Source organism: Triturus cristatus, chromosome 11 (assembly GCF_964204655.1).
Source record: "Triturus cristatus chromosome 11, aTriCri1.1, whole genome shotgun sequence".
NCBI classification, from domain to species: Eukaryota; Metazoa; Chordata; class Amphibia; order Caudata; family Salamandridae; genus Triturus; species Triturus cristatus.
Window position 1 is genome coordinate 241,759,649 of NC_140594.1, and position 15,935 is coordinate 241,775,583.

The 15,935-nt window shown below is 42.4% G+C and overlaps 1 protein-coding gene across 2 annotated transcripts in view; it reads left to right on the forward strand.

Moving 5' to 3' along the window:
- The window catches only part of SRRD (SRR1 domain containing), a 106,862-nt gene that overhangs the window by 18,091 nt on the left and 72,836 nt on the right, over positions 1-15,935 (forward strand). For both annotated transcript variants that reach the window (XM_085635660.1, XM_085635659.1), the window contains exons 3-4: positions 4,366-4,562; positions 14,253-14,293. In XM_085635660.1, the coding sequence (XP_085491786.1) occupies positions 4,384-4,562; positions 14,253-14,293 (220 nt within the window). In that variant the 5' untranslated portion in view covers positions 4,366-4,383. The remainder of the gene's footprint in view (positions 1-4,365; positions 4,563-14,252; positions 14,294-15,935) is intronic.

Below are 15,935 nucleotides of genomic sequence, written 5' to 3' on the forward strand. Positions count from 1 at the left end.
ACTATCCATAGATAACAGCCCTTCAACCAGACAACAATCCCACAAACCCACCCTTACTACATCATCAATCTGTCCAGGTGTCTAAATACGCTCTACTCTTAGGATCTCACTCCTGATAATAGAGTAGCACCCCTTCACATGCCTGAGCCAATGAATGGCCTTGTTGGCCAGGGAATCCTGAAATTCCAAGCACCTTGCAGATACCTTTGGGACATGGACCAGGAAAACTGGACCTGCTCAATAGTAAATTGCTGTGGTCCTGCAGCCTCTAGATCTCTTCTGTATTGGGGGTGGGAGTTTTATGAGCGGGGTGGGAATATTGTTTGTTTAAGTTGGTACATAGGCCCATAGTTGTTGAAAACTCCAGGATCCTCCCCCTGTCCGATCCCTTTCCATCCCATGTTTAGTGTAGGACCCCAAACCCTGCCCTCTTCATGTCCGATCCTCCCATTGCCATTCCCAAGCATCTTGAAGTTTGTTTGTTCCTGGAGCCGGTTATCCACTAGGGCTAATACTATTTGTAGCACATGACCATGGGAAGAAGGGATTAGTTGGGGTGGGGATCTATCTGGGCCTGGGCCAAATGCATTGATTGGGAGTCTGGAGGGAGGTGCGTCTTCCTTGCGCTTGTTCGCTGGGGGCTCTGTATTTCCCTGTGACGAGGCAGACATGGCAACTGTTGGATCCCCCTTTGGCGATTTAATCTCTTCGTTTTTTGTTTTGTTGCAAATTATTTTATAGTCTGTTTCAAAGCTCTAACCTCATCCCTGAGTTCCCCGATCACCTCCATTAAGCTCATAGTGTCATCAGGAAGCTGGGTAAATCAGCAGCGTTAGCCCCTACCTCTTTAACATTTGTTTCACTATTTTGCAGACTTAAGACAGTGAACCTATTTTAACATATGACATCAGAGTTCACTACAATCACTGCATTGTCCCCTATAAGACGGTCAGAGTCATTAGAAAGAGGGTGAGAGTCCAAAGGGAAATCATCAAGCGGTAAGGGGAGTGCCTTTGTCCACGTAAACATCTCTGGAACACTCTCTTTAGATCCTTTTTTCTTTGCTTGGCTTTTCTGGGTTTTGGTCAATGCAACATGGTTCTGGTCAACTGAGGAGCTAAGTATCTCTTCCACTTCTAGGAAAATATCTATCCTGGCCGTAACACAATTATCACCTGCTGTGCTGTGACCTCTTTTAGCAATTGGCAGAGCATGCGCTACCTCCTGAGACTTATGTTTCCCCATCACTGCTTATCCAGGAATAAACGCATCCTGTCAATTTGGCAATCCAAGTACATCCCCTATACTTGGCTCCGATTCCTGCAGTACATAGGAACAAGGTCCACCAAAACAGAAAGACAATAACCAGACAGTACCTCTATATAAGGTGTTCAAGGAGAGACCCAGCCCAGCCGTGGACGGGTGCAGACATTCCCACCTTTGGCCCGGGCTTTGCCTGGGCATGGCCAGTGCGCATCCTGTGGTGCGGGGATGCAGGGAGCGCTTTTCAGTGTGTGGCTCACCCCCTCCCCCCATAGCTGCAATTTGCACCTATGTCTCCTGGCGCGTTTGGTGATGGGGGATGGAGTCCCTTTGGGTGTGGAGAGGTCCTCGAGGTCAAGTGGGCCCTCACTTCGCGCATGGAGGTCCCGCTCTGCGGGGATGCAGGGGTTGCTTTTCAGCATGTGGCTGGCCCCGCCCCCTATAGCTGCACCTGCTCTTTCTGGAGCGTTTGCTGATAGAGGATTGAGTCTCCTTTGGTATAGGGAGGTCCTGGAGGTCAAGTAAGACCTCACTTTGTGCCTGGGAGTCCCACAATGGAGATGCAGGGAGCGCTTTTCAGCATGTGGCTGGCCTTGACCCCCTGCAGCTGCACTCTGCTCCTGTGCTTCCTGGCGCGCTTGGTGATTGAGTCCCCTTGGGTGTGTAGAAGTCCTGGAGGTCAAGTGAGCCTTCACTTTGCGCCTGGGAGTCTTGAAGAGTTTTAAAGAAGTGTTGATGAGAGAAGCAGTTTTGATTTGAATGCACATTGTGAGCAGCGAGTTCCATAAATTGCTTGGGGGGAAGCAGATCATGTGAGTTATCAGAGTTGGCCAAAAAGCTATAGTATTTGCATCTAGAACAGAAAAATACAATTTCAGGGCAGATTATTTTCCAAGGCAGGAAAATATGGTAGCGGATTAGAACGCGAGATACTTGGTCGATTTCAGCAATTGGATGTTAGATCGGCTATGTTTGAAATACAATGGTGAAATATGGAGCCCATTAGAGGTGGATCCCTTATGGTGTGCAGCTTGACATACCAAATAGACAATTATTACAGTTGGAGGCCAGATCGAAGTGTGGCAACAGTAGATTATTTTCAACATATTTCGGACACCAATGTCATATGCTGCCTCCATTCTCAATGATTTGGGGGAGTGGGGGGTGGGGAGGGGGGGGGGGGGGGGTTCTGAAGGTGAGGACCGAAAAATGTCAGTTGGTTATAATAACTTCTTTTTGGGCGTCTCAAGCATGGTTCCAATGTGTTGTGGAGTTTGCTTGCAAGATTTCTTTTCTGAAGAAGGTAAGAGAATGTTTGTTGGTGAACAGCGATGGAGAAGTTCATCCTTTGTTTCAGCAGGGATGTTGACCCTTCTTGCTTGGGAAATTTAATGGAATCTGAATGTTTCACAGGTCTTTTGAGTGGGGTTGCAGCACTCTTGGAAGATGCCTTCCTGGGCATCCAGAACTTGCAAGAGAGATAATAGAAAATGGTCAGCATGCATTCAATGGTGTATAGAGAGGAACTTGGATTCAGTGGAGACACCTGTAGCGCAACCTGTAAATTTCCTATTAGAGCAGTTTGAGAAGTACCTGAGTTAATTGCACAGCAAATTGTTATAGATCAGCTATTTCATCAGGTCATGCTCTGGTGGATGATAAATTTGTATGGAGAAATGCATTGAATTGTAGAATCATTAAAAATATAAGATTGAGAAAAACCCAAAACCTAGATACAAGAGGCATTGGGATGTGAATTGGGTTCTAAAAATGTTTAAAGCTTGGCAAAGAAACAGATACCTTGATGTGAAGAAACTATTGACGAAATTGACATCGTTGGTATGTTTAGTATCTTCTAGGTGGATATAACGTGAAGGCTTTGGAGATTAGTTGTAGAGTTAATGGCCCAGATGGGGTATAATTTGAAGTTTGGAAAAGGACAAAAACATATACACTATACTGTGTGCATTAGATTGTTTTCCAGAGTATAAAGCAGGACGTTGGAAAACAAGCCTGATGGCATGAGCCGGTTGTTAATTGCTTATGTGAATGCTACCATTGCAAGATGGATGAGGTTGGTTACAGTAGAAGCTGGTGTGAGTTTGGAAAGAGTTTGAGCATATTCCATTAGAGGGACTATGACAAGCAAGGCATCTTGGACAAAAGATAGATTAAAAGAGATTTTAAAAGCAGCTGACTAGCCGAGCGCAAGATGTATTTGCTAAATACTAGTAGAACATGTGTTTAGGAGGACAAACATGTATAATGCTGGTCTCCGGTCTTGTAATGAAATTACAGTTTTTCATTTATTATGGAGAGAGAATCTATAATTCATTAAACACACCGAGGGTAGCACTATCCTATCCTCTGCTCCCACATGTAAAAAAAATGTACGATAAATGAGATAATTGGGGGTAAATATGCCAATAGGAGAGTGATTGAGTGATATTTTTGAATTGGTCAGTATGAAAGTTAAGAATGTATTCTTTTGTAGAAAATCCGCCTTGAAGATGCGGTGGTTAGGACCCAGTAACAGGAAGTTTGCAGTTGGATTTTGAATTTCACAAGAAGGCAGTTTTGAAAGATAGAGGTAGATGATTCTATGCCATGGGGATTAAATAGAGACATTGGGTTCTAATTCTGGAATTAGTTTTATTTATGATGTCATGTTTAACTTTAATGTGTTGCAGGGTGACATTAAAGAACGAGTAATACATAATGCTAGCCTCTATAACTTTAATGAAATCTAGATTCACTTTTCATTTTAATTGGGAAATCAACATTCCCTCCATTTTCTCAGCTGAGCTTATTGTCTATTTCCTATGTTTATGTAAGTAGTAATTGTGTTCTTTGTCTTTCAAATAGCACTAAATATTTGTAATTTGGTATGTGTGGCACAGGTGCTGTCGCGTTATTTGGTATACGCAGACTCCATAATATAAGGCGCATGCTATGCTGCTATAAAAATGTTTTGTAGAGTGATAAGTAGACGATCCCCATTCATGATGTCTCACATAGTCTTTAATTATCAATGTGCCTGCGCGTGGTAGTGTCACTTGTTACTTTATTTATGCACCCCAACACTTTGGTTTTCTCTTAAAGAGCTCAGCAGCACCATCCATGTCTGTGAAGGATGAGGAAAACTGGCAGACAGTGTGCAGAAAGAAAAGCTCCAAGAATAAAAGAGTACTTGGAGTGCAGCCAGTGACTTGTGCAGAAAGAGCAACCGCCTGCAACAATGACTGGCAAAACAGTGAAAAAGATTGTCCGTTAATTCTACTGAAAATCCACCAAGCAAAGTGAGTTTTTTTCTGTACAGTCTTAGTGGTTTATAAAACACGTTTTAAATAGAATTTGCGAGACGGGGATAAAAGCCAGATCTGTTATAACAACTGCAATGGAAATCACTCAAAAAGTTTCATATCCTCACGAACAGTGCTTTAGAAAATGAGTAATATTGACAAGATATTAAACCGTTTTCTGTCCCAAATCGCAATTTAAATGTGCTAGAATCATGCCAAGCTCTGAGCTATCAATAATTTCCCATTCTATTAGCCAAGAAAGGTGTCTCCTCAGAACAATAATTTGTGATAAACAACTGTAAAAAAATAGCCTGTTATTACCTCCTTCTGACTCTTCCTCATCAAATTCTGTGTAAATAATCTTATACCAACCACGTGACAGGCATCTAAAGCCATTGGTTAATATTTCTTTACGATTTCATTGCAAATTCTTCTGTGTACATTTCAGTTTATAAGGCACTTTCCTTTAAAGCTTATTTCTCATACATATTCAAGTTTGTGTCCAGGGGCCGCTCCTCCGCTAAGGTGGAGGAGCGGTGCCCCACTGCCTTTCAGCACGACAAAAAAGGAAAAATAAAATGATTATAACTCCATTCAATTCAAATTCTTTATTCGATATTTAAAAAATATCATAAAAGTACAGAAATACATTAAAAAACAAACATCATTCAATTCATTTCATATACAATGGATACACAGAGTTCATTTTGATAACAATTCGTTCAGAGTTGGCCCCTAGTGTTCCTAAGTCTTAATGCAACTTTTATAAAGTTTATAGTGCAGGCCAATGTTAGTGGGTTCTCAGACCTTTGTAAATATAAAAGAGCAACCTTAGCATGTCTAAACTTCATTGGTTTAAAAATCCTTATTAAAAAATCTACGTCTGGGTACCGAATAAAAAGGGCATAATAAAACAAAGTGAAGGGTATCCTGCGGAGACCTATTGTCGCAGCCGCAGGTACCCTTCTGTTCAACTGTAACTGTAAAACCATGTGGATCGGCCAACAAATGGTGTAAGAGGTTGAACCTGAAGCGAGTAATTAAGAACCTGTCTTGAGCATTACACATAAGGGCGAGATACGGTTCCATTCCTTCTACTGTCTTTACCATACTGTGGGCAGAAACTGTGGGCTTGCATTCTTCGAGGGCCGCTCTACCTACACTCTCTTTTTCATAAAAAATTCTTTTAATTCTGGGTTTGTCCTCAGGGATTATTGTTGTTGGATTATAAAAAAGGTCCCTACAACCCAGTCCCTCCAGAGCAGTCCTTACATAGTTCAACCACGGGATACACATTCCCTTATCTCTGTTCAAGCAGTCTCTTATTATTTGTCTGCTCAGACCTGCCTCTGTGTTGGTCCAGATTCTCAACCAGGCCATGAGGGGTCTAATCTTAATCAGGTCTTCCATGTATACCCTTCCCAATTCGGCATGGCTGATATAAGCCGATATGCTTTGGGAGGTTTGGAGGATCTTTCTCAGAAACTTGTTCTCCTCAATCTGTATTTGCTGGGTATGTGCATAGCCCCAAACTTCTGCCCCATACATTACTTTGGGGCAACAGATTGAGCCATATAGGTGCATTACTTGTTCTGGGGACCACCTACCCAGCCTGCGCCCGTAACTCATTATCGCCCCTGTGGATGCCACGAATTTTGAGCTTCGCTCTTCAATTAAAAGTTACAAATTTAAAAGCCCATCAAAAAGTAGTCCCAGATAAGAAAATGTCTTAACCTTTTCCATTTTATGTGTGCCTATTTTATATGAAAACTCTTTACAAGGTTTGGACCCAGCCAGTAAAACGTAAGACTTAGATAGATTTGCAGATAAATCTAAATTGGCCATAAAACTAACAAACCCATCTAATAAACACTGGAGGCCTTTAAGTGTGCGAGCTAAAAGTACCGCATCATCAGCATACAACAACACTGGGACCGGTCGGGAACCTACTCTAGGGGTGTCAACATTCAATTTACACAAAGCCTGTTCTAACTCATTTATGTACAGAGAAAACAGGAACGGGGCCAAAATACATCCCTGTCTCACCCCGCTCGTGCAAGGGAAGGGTGCCGTAGTATCACCCTCCAAATTAAAGCGCACCCTAGCAGAGGTGTTCCAGTGGAGTGCTCTTAAGATATCCACTAGGCCCTGATCTACCCCTAATCTGTGATCATCATGTCCCATAGCTTTTCCCTATTGACATGATCAAAAGCGGCTGAGAGATCCATGAACCCCAAATATACAACCTGATCACTTGCAACGGTATATTTAGCCACTAATAGGTAGAGATTCAGGCATTGATCTGTAGTTGATTTTCCGCTCCTGAACCCATATTGCAGATCCGTAATTATTCGGTGTTCTACGGCCCAATCTAATAGGCGATTTAAAACTACACGCCCCAAAACTTTAGCTGTCACATCAATTAAAGATATGGGTCGATAACACTGCGGATCATCTTTTTTCCCCTTTTTAAAAATGGGGACTAATGTGGCCTCCGACCAAGAACGTGGCATACCTATTGCGATCGCTGTGTTAATTACCCTTGTAAGGATTGGGGCTCAGAGATCAACCCTACTTAAATAAAGATCAGGGGGGGTTCCATCCGGGCCTGGGGCATTGTTTTGTGTCAGGCCTTTAATGCCCACTACCATTTCCTCCAATGTAAATTCTATTTTAGACACCCATGGGCAAGGTCTCCCGTCACCCCTACTGTTTCCATCTGAGTGATTATACAATGATTTAAAATTATTAGACCATTGATCTGGAAGGATAGATTACTGGAGCAGTGATATCCTGGAAACAAGGTTTGTTAATAATTTTCCAGAATGCACTTGAGTCTCTTCTGTCGGCGGCATCACGTAGATCATCCCATGTCTGAGATTGTAGTGCCATTTTCCTTTCTTTAATTACTTTTTTATATACGGACCTGCACTGTGCGATGCACCTCTTGTCTTTTGGGACTATTTTTAAACATTCTTTTAGATCTTTATGGGCCCGAGAACAGTTGTTATCAAACCATCTTGGGGAAGATTTTACTTCCGATTTCGAGAATGATTTTAACAGGCCGTCTATAAGATGTGCCATAGACTCAAAAGCTTCGACCACATCGGGTCCTTCCAGTGCGGGATCCAAGCACACCCCGATCATCTCTTTACCTTTCTGCATTAAAGATCTATAAAAGGAATCTCCATCCACTTTTGCCCATCTAAGGCGTCTCCCTTGGTCAGTCGCCCTCATTATACTAGTTGTCTTGATCCTCTCCTTTATGTTGCGGGAGGACCAATTCTTAATCTTTAAAACTAGTGGGTTATGGTCACTGAATATGCTCCATTCAGTGCTTACCTCGTGTATCCAATCCCAAAATAACTGAGAGACAACTATATAATCTATGATGGAGCAATGCCCTCTTCCCTTAAATGTTGGTATAACCTCGCAGCCTTCTTTGAGATCTACCAAATCTAATGTGTGCCATAACGTGTGATTTGCCAGAACCCTCTCTAACTCCATCCCTTCCAAAGTGTGTTCAAAATGTATCCCTTTTACCAGAGTACAGCCAGACCAAACACCCTCCAACGGTCTTAAATTAGAGCACAAATGACAATTTAGATCTCCTACCAAAACCACACACGGGGCCATGGCTGTCTTCCTTTTATTCAACTCTCCGGTCAGGCGAATGTCCAAGTCGTGTATTATACGCCCCTTCCCACGCCCCGCTGTGGCATTGTATATATTAATCAAAAATAACTCTTAGCCTACTTGCGTGAAGCCTAATTGCTTGTATATTGTCTGAGTTCCAGTTTAAATCAGTCCACACTCCATCTAACTGCAGGTCCACATAGATGATTAGCCCCCCCATCGCTCTTCCCGGGGCCAATTTCTTTGCGGGAACAAAAAAACATTTATACCCTGCGAGGTGGAAGGGATTATGGTCCAACACCCAAGTTTCCTGCAGACAAATTATATGAAATCTAGTGATGTATTTCCTCCACTCCTGGTTACAAAATTTAGAAGCCAGCCCAGCTATGTTCCATGAGACTATTTCAATCCCTTCTTGCAATTGTCTCACTTTTGGACCAGAGTCATTAGAAATTATGTACTCAGAAGTTCCAGTACTTACATCTATATTAGACACTAATGGAATCTGAGTAGCTTGTGGGTGCTGTGTCTGAGAAATCATACAAACTGCTTCTTCAGGGATCTCATCCACAAGTAAGCCTGCTGGACTACCCAGCCTATTTTCTGCTATGCAACTGAATGCAGTAATTTCATCTGGGAGCTTACAGATTTTAGTCGCCTTGGGGTAACAAGGGGCCATGGGAATGGGGATGATTTGAGCAGTATCTAATTCTACTGAAGTTTGCTCACCATAATCTTTTGCCCCTTGTAGTCAATCTAACTCCTCCAGGGACATAAGGGGCTCAAATCTATTTCTCAAGAGCAACCTACCTCTTCCCGGGGGGACGTATAACTTTGTTCCCTGGTAAACCTTGCTACCCCACACGCGCTCGTCTGTGTCTTGAGGGGCCCAGCTTCGAGACCGTGTATTTCTACCATTATCATAAAATGACCCCAAAGGAAGAGAGCATATACTGCTACTTTGAGCAACCGGGCCCCAACTTAGTATATAATCAACAGTTCTTTAGTCCCTAAAATTTACCAGCACGCAATCACCTACTGCATTCTTCTGTTTATTCCCCAGCCACCTTACCCTTCTTACATGCAAAATTTCTCCCTGTACATCCCTGGACAATGGTCTATTCTTATTCAGCCAATACGCGACATTGTTCTTAAGCTCGTCGTGTAATTCTGTGTGGCCCGATCTTAATTCTGGGACCCCTGTAAGTACAATAACGTATGGGGCCGCCTCTGGGGGCAGATGTATACAGGGGCCATTATCGACAGGTTTGGGAAGGGGTATTTCCGTGGATTGGGGCAAGCCTGACAAATGATGCGCTGGCACCAAATTTGCAGAAACTGTATTCGAGGAAGGGCCTGTATGTGTTCTATCTGGATGTGACTGAGTTGGAATTGGCAGTAATGATAGTCTTGTGTTAATATTGGAAGTCCCTGCTATAGCATCGTCTAATAAAGTGGTGGGCATGTTTTTCTTAGGCTGCGTGATATGTACAGTCAGAGGGTTTATGCTCATTGGCTCTATGCCCGCATCATTGATCATTGGTGGTGAGGGAGCATTACCCGTCTTACCTCCCCCTGACTTCACCAAAGATACAAGTTTATCCAACCTACTTAAAATTTGTTTCATTTGGGCATTAATCATTTGCTCGAAATGTGACTGAAGTCCGCTAATGATGTTAGACACCCACCCGGGGGGGGGCCTGGGTGTCCGTAACTTGATCACTACTATCTGCAACAACTACATCATCTAAATGATTTAAGACCGGACCGCTTTTAACCTTTCTGGAACCAACTTGCCTCTTGCTCTTCCCCTTTTTCTTAACCACTCGCATCTTAGCCCCTTCACCATTTCCATGTGTGCCCCTATTAGTAGTTATCTGTGCAGGTGTGGTGATTATTGGCAGGGCCTCTCGGGGTGAGTCACGAATGGTGAGGGGCATATTGGTATCAGGTGAGGAGAATTGACTCAGGTGGGGGGTTAGTGAGAGGCGTCTTTCCGTGCGCTCAATTTCATTAGACACATCGCCAATTACCTTGAGCAACATACTATCAATAGCAGTCTGCTTCACTGGTATTTGGGGAGAGGTTTCATTTGCATTGGTCATCTGTCTCAAATTAGGATGTCCCTTACTACTTATTTTGGCAGCTCGTGTTTGAACTTTGGTGGCCATTCTACTAATTAAGTTGTTAAGTCAATAGCACTACGTAATGTAACCCTAAGTAAGCCCCACAACGGGCTTCCAAGGAACTCGATTCCTAAGTGTTAGCAGCAAAGTCTTATAATGAGGGGCCACGATAGTCTCAATATATGCACATTGCGACAGTACCTTAGTTTGTTATCTGCAACCTCGGCTGGTTGTTAGGGGGCTGGCCCAGCCCTGCCTCCTCCTGCCCCGGACGGCCCGCCCTTTGCCCGGGCTTAGCCCGGCTACGCCCGCGCGCGTCCCACGACGCGGAGGGAGCCCGCTTGCATTTAACGCCTCCGGCCGCGTAGGTGGGCATGTGGGGGGGCGGTAACCAGTCCGAGGATTCTGGGGGGTGTAGTCCAATTCCCCGTACTCGGTAACTGCTCTGACCCCCAGCAGCAACAAACGGCAGGAAGGAGCGACAGGCCAAACAGAAGCGCCTGCAGCGCGAATCCCGCCAGCAGCCCAATGGTCCCAGCACTAATCCAGGCAAGTACGGCAGCAAATTCAAATAAATAAACAAGGCTCCCGCTCCACCGAGGGAGCCCGCTTGCATTTAACGCCTCTGGCCGCGTAGGTGGGCGTGTGGGTGGGCGGTAACCAGTCCGAGGATTCTGGGGGGTGTAGTCTAATTCCCCGTACTCGGTAACCGCTCTGACCCCCAGCAGCAACAAACGGCAGGAAGGAGCGGCAGGCCAAACAGAAGCGCCTGCAGCGCGAATCCCGCCAGCAGCCCAATGGTCCCAGCACTAATCCAGGCAAGTACGGCAGCAAATTCAAATAAATAAACCAGGCTCCCCAATGTAATCATTTTATTTTTCTGTACTGAGGCTGTTTGGTTAGGTGCGGCTAGGCTTCTTGCGGTGGGGGGCAGGAGGGGAGTGGTGGCATCCTCTGGGGCCGGCCAAACATTCATGCACACTTTGCATGTTCTCCACTCGGGCTGCATTGCACCCTCAGTGGAGAACATGCCCAGGCCCCCATTCCCCATCTGAGCACTGAACCACGGCGCTCAGACTAATCACAATGCTGAATTGCAGCTTTGTGACTGGCATGGGGGAGCCTATCCTGCTTCCTGTTTGAACAAAAGCCACGAAGAGGACGGAAAAGAGTCGGCAGCCGGCTGGCAGATAAGTGTTCTTTTAAAAAAAAAATTCTACCCCCCTCCCCACCCCACTACTGCTTCGGAGGAGCAGCCCGCGGTTGTGTGTGTCATTTACAGCCAAGTTTAACGTTCTAATCTAGTATGATGAGATTTCTCATATTGTCGATCTTTATTTATTTCAGTGATGACACATTTTAATCCCAGTTTAACTTGAGGTTATCTATTTTGGTATACAAAGTAATTTGAATTTGTAGTAAGTATAAACATTCTTTCTTTATGTAAAATGTTATTGTTGTAGTTAGTATTCCCTAATAGCCTTTCTTCTTTTGAACTAGACTTTCTGGTCATTTCTGTCCCCTCCTGGTTATTCCCTTGTGCTCTGTTCTTGGGCTAATATTTAATACCGCAGATTTCCTTACTTGGAGTAGGAATTTCATCTTCCCTTAATGATGACCATTCTTCCCGTGAATGACTGGATAATTTACCATGCAGTTATTCATCTATTCAGCATCACTGCTTGTCCTGATGGTGTTTTTAGAGTCTGTACGTCCTAAATAGTGGTCAGTTCAATTATAAACTGTATCCATCTTGTAATAATACATTCCCTGAAAAACATTCAAATTTGGTTTGTTATTTATGCCTCCCAGCATCTTAGTAAGCTTCGTCTTCATTATTTATTTATCCAGGGTTGTTTTTAAAAGGTTGTCTACAACCAATTATACTGAATCAGATAATGACTCTTTTCTTATTATAATTTAATAAAGGGACTGTAGAAGTTATACAGTATTCTCTTTTCCCAATGTGGTTTTATGCCCTTTGCATAACTTTTGTTTAGGACGATGCAGAGTACACATGGTATTCTCTGTACTTTGTGATGATGTGCAAATGTTGAATCATGGAACTTCTGTCTTTGTTTCTCAAATGAGATAATCTAGTCTTGGCGCCAAAGTTTACATCAAAGCTGCCCTATTGCTCTCTTCCCCTCCCACCTGATTTGCTGTCCTTCCTCCTGTTGCGCTCCATCGTGTATTATCTCCTCTCTGAATACAACTTCTGCTTTATCAAAAACTCCTTGCTTATGTTTTTTCATATCTCACCTGTATCATATACTTGTAGTTTCCCACTCTTTAACCTTTTCTGCTGCTAAATTCCTTTTTGCAGCTCTATGGTTTGACTATCGACTGCATTTTCTGCGTTTCAGTCAGTTCAGGATTTCTGAATATTTATCTTTCATGTAGATTTTTCTTTTCCACACCTCACTAGGTAGTGTCCGTCTTCCTCCTAGTATATTCCCACTTTAAATTCATTTACTTTGTTGCATTGCCTTTTAAATGTATTCTTCACACCTCCCTTAGTATTTCCTCATCCATTTTCTTTTTATATTCACCTTAGATTGTGAGTAGCGCGGATACTTTTTTTTAAGTATGCTAAATGAAATTTGTATTTTAAATCTTTTTATTGTTTGTTAAAATGTATGTTTTGCTAAAAATGACACAAATCTATTGAATAATAATGCTATATTTACCTTCATATATAATTCTTTGCTCTCTTCCGCACCAACACATTTCTGATATTCTTACACAGTTTTCAGAAAATTACGTCTGATCTTAAATAGTTTTTCTGATACCTGTCCATGCTATTTACCCCCACTGAATCGTTTTCTAGTTCTTCGCTATCATAATCTATCGTTTCAGGGTGTTTTGAGATGAGTTTATACATGTGTTGCAGTATCTTGGCAAAATTGACATAGAAATTAAAAGGAATGTTATCACAATGCTGTATTATTTTGGTTGCTTTACTCATTCCTGTTTTTCAAGGAAAAGCCCAACTGGAATCTGGGCATTTGCACATAATATTTATGTAGATGTATTACCATAAATATCCTCATTTGAGGAAGCATTTTCCCCTTCCATGGAATAACCAGAATATTTTAAACTTAGCCAAGGAGCCAGTCTGAATAAGTTATCACAAGTAAAGTCTCACCTGCCACTTTGAACGCGTTGTTGTTCCTTGCTTAGCCGTATAATTCTCACATGGCATTGACTGGATGGAGTACACCTTGCAGATTGTAGTTGCTGGTTAATATTTAGCATTCACAATCTGGGGAGGGATAGAGGTACAGGTAGATAGAATATAGAAAGGGGAAAGTTGGGGAAGTCTTTATAAATGTTCTTGCTTTGACAAATATTTTCAAAGGGGACTATCACACAGTTTATGGAGCAAAGGAGATTACTGCATATAATATAGTGTTAAACCATTGCTTTATAGATCTGTGCTGCCAATAATAACCATGAAGTGGAAAGAACTGTGCTGCCTAAATTGTTATCAGAGATATTGATTTTTAAGTCTGAGAGACTCCATTGTACATTGTATCACCTTTTGTGTGGATCTTTTGTATTTTATGATACTGATATGCTATTTAACTAAATATAAATGTTAAGCAAAAAACTGCTTGGATATGCAAGGACATCATCAAAGTTTTTTGGGTTTTAACAAGGTATATGTGTGTTTAATGATAAACGAGTTGTCGTAGATTAAAACCTGTTTGCTTTTAAATATTTTACTCTAAGTCAGTCGGTAGAAAAAACAGTCCTCCTGAGTTCAGCATCTCTACACACAGTATATGACTAATCTCGTGTCAGTGTTATTCCTAAAAACCCTTTTGTAATCCCACAAAAGTCCTCAATTAATTGTATGTTATGATTAGACTTATTTTTGCCTTCCAAGAGTTACATTGCGTCTAACCTGTTCTTTCCATAGAGAAGAACTTAGATCTTCTGAGCTGTGGGCGTTATTCCAAAGTAAGTAACTTAAAATATTCCAATAGTCTTCTGATGCGCATTAGGATAGCTGGAATTGACTTTTTATATGTGGCATCCACCAACAGCACCTGTTACTTTTTGCTGGCTAGTGGTAGAGGGGAATAGAGGTCTGAGAGCATTAACGGATAAGAGGCTCATATTTTTATATTCATATCAAGTCTCTCCTAAAATACTACAACTCTGGCAGTCTGTTAATAACGTGCATCATTTTCAAAGAAACTAAGAATTGTAAACTGAGTTATGGTGTTTATGCTCACTAGAATCTGTTTTCTACCAGAAAAACTCTGCAAGACTATTGTAGTTGTCTCCTCCTTCCTAATGGCTCCAGGAAGCCGGAAGCTGCTGAATGTAAAATGCTGCAGCTTATCAATCTTTCTATCCGTTCTGCGTACATTGGTCTTTCTCTTGTATTTTATTGGCATGGGCACGCTTTAAACCTGTGCTGGCATAACCGGAGGGTATGGGCACGAGGAAGGCTCAATGAAAACAACAGTGGAATCACCAGGATCAGCATATCCTCTCATCAGTCATTGTGGATTTATAAGCTTATCACTCAAGACTCTCTGTGGGTAGAAGTATTTGCTAATAATAAATCCATCTGTGTACACTGGTCATGTATCTCTCCAAGCAGTTTGCCTATGCAGAGGCAGAGAGCTTAGTCCCTGACTTACAGGCCTGATTACCAAAGCAGAAAGTTATATGTAAATGTTTGGCCCTAGCCTGCATTCAGCCCCATAACAAGTAAAAAGACCTTTCAGAGCACACCAGCGCTGAGAGTCACCGAAGAGTCAATGAAAGGAGTGTTTCAAGGGACTCAAAATCCTTGTCCCACAGAGCTTCTGCTGGGCCATTCCCAAGGTCCTGATCCAACAAGACACCAACTCCCTGCAATCATTGCTACAGTAACAAGCCTAATTATCCCTTCTGTGTTATGACTTGCAAGATTGTACATTTATGACGTGCTTTTTCATATTAAGCGTTTTAGTTTTAGCTTCTGAGAATATATGTATATATATTTAGAGATTTCACTAGACTGTGTCCTTGCTTTGATTATGAATAATGTTGAAAAATCTTAATGTTAACGGAAGACTACTTGTTAGTGAAACCTTGCATGGGTTTGGTCTGCAGGGAAATTATCAGTGACAAGATCGTGAACAGGTTGGGGGCCTTTCCAGAGTGTCCTGAAGTAACCTGCAATTCAAGGGATGTAAGGCACATTGATATTGGGTCAGGGTGAGATCTGTATGTAATATATGCCACCAGCCAATTATGTGCAAGATCTCTAGGGCAGTCCTGCTGTAATCTAGACATGTTCATCGTATTAAAGGCAGCGGTTGAGAAATAATATCAGTGCCTTTGTCACTGTCCTCATGTATGGTATGAGTAATTGTACGGCGCTCTCTCTCCCTGATGAGTCACTGAAGAACTTTGCAAATAAGTAGCACACTACTCTTTAGAAGCCCAATGTTATTGATTAGGCAAATATAAGTGTTGTAGTTAGCTATGCAGTTTCCATTCAGTGCTGTGCATTTCAAAATATTCTTGTAATGCAGATTAGTGCAGGATTGTACAAATTTTGTGTGTGATCCTAATTTCCTGCGCTTAAGCTAATAAAATTCTT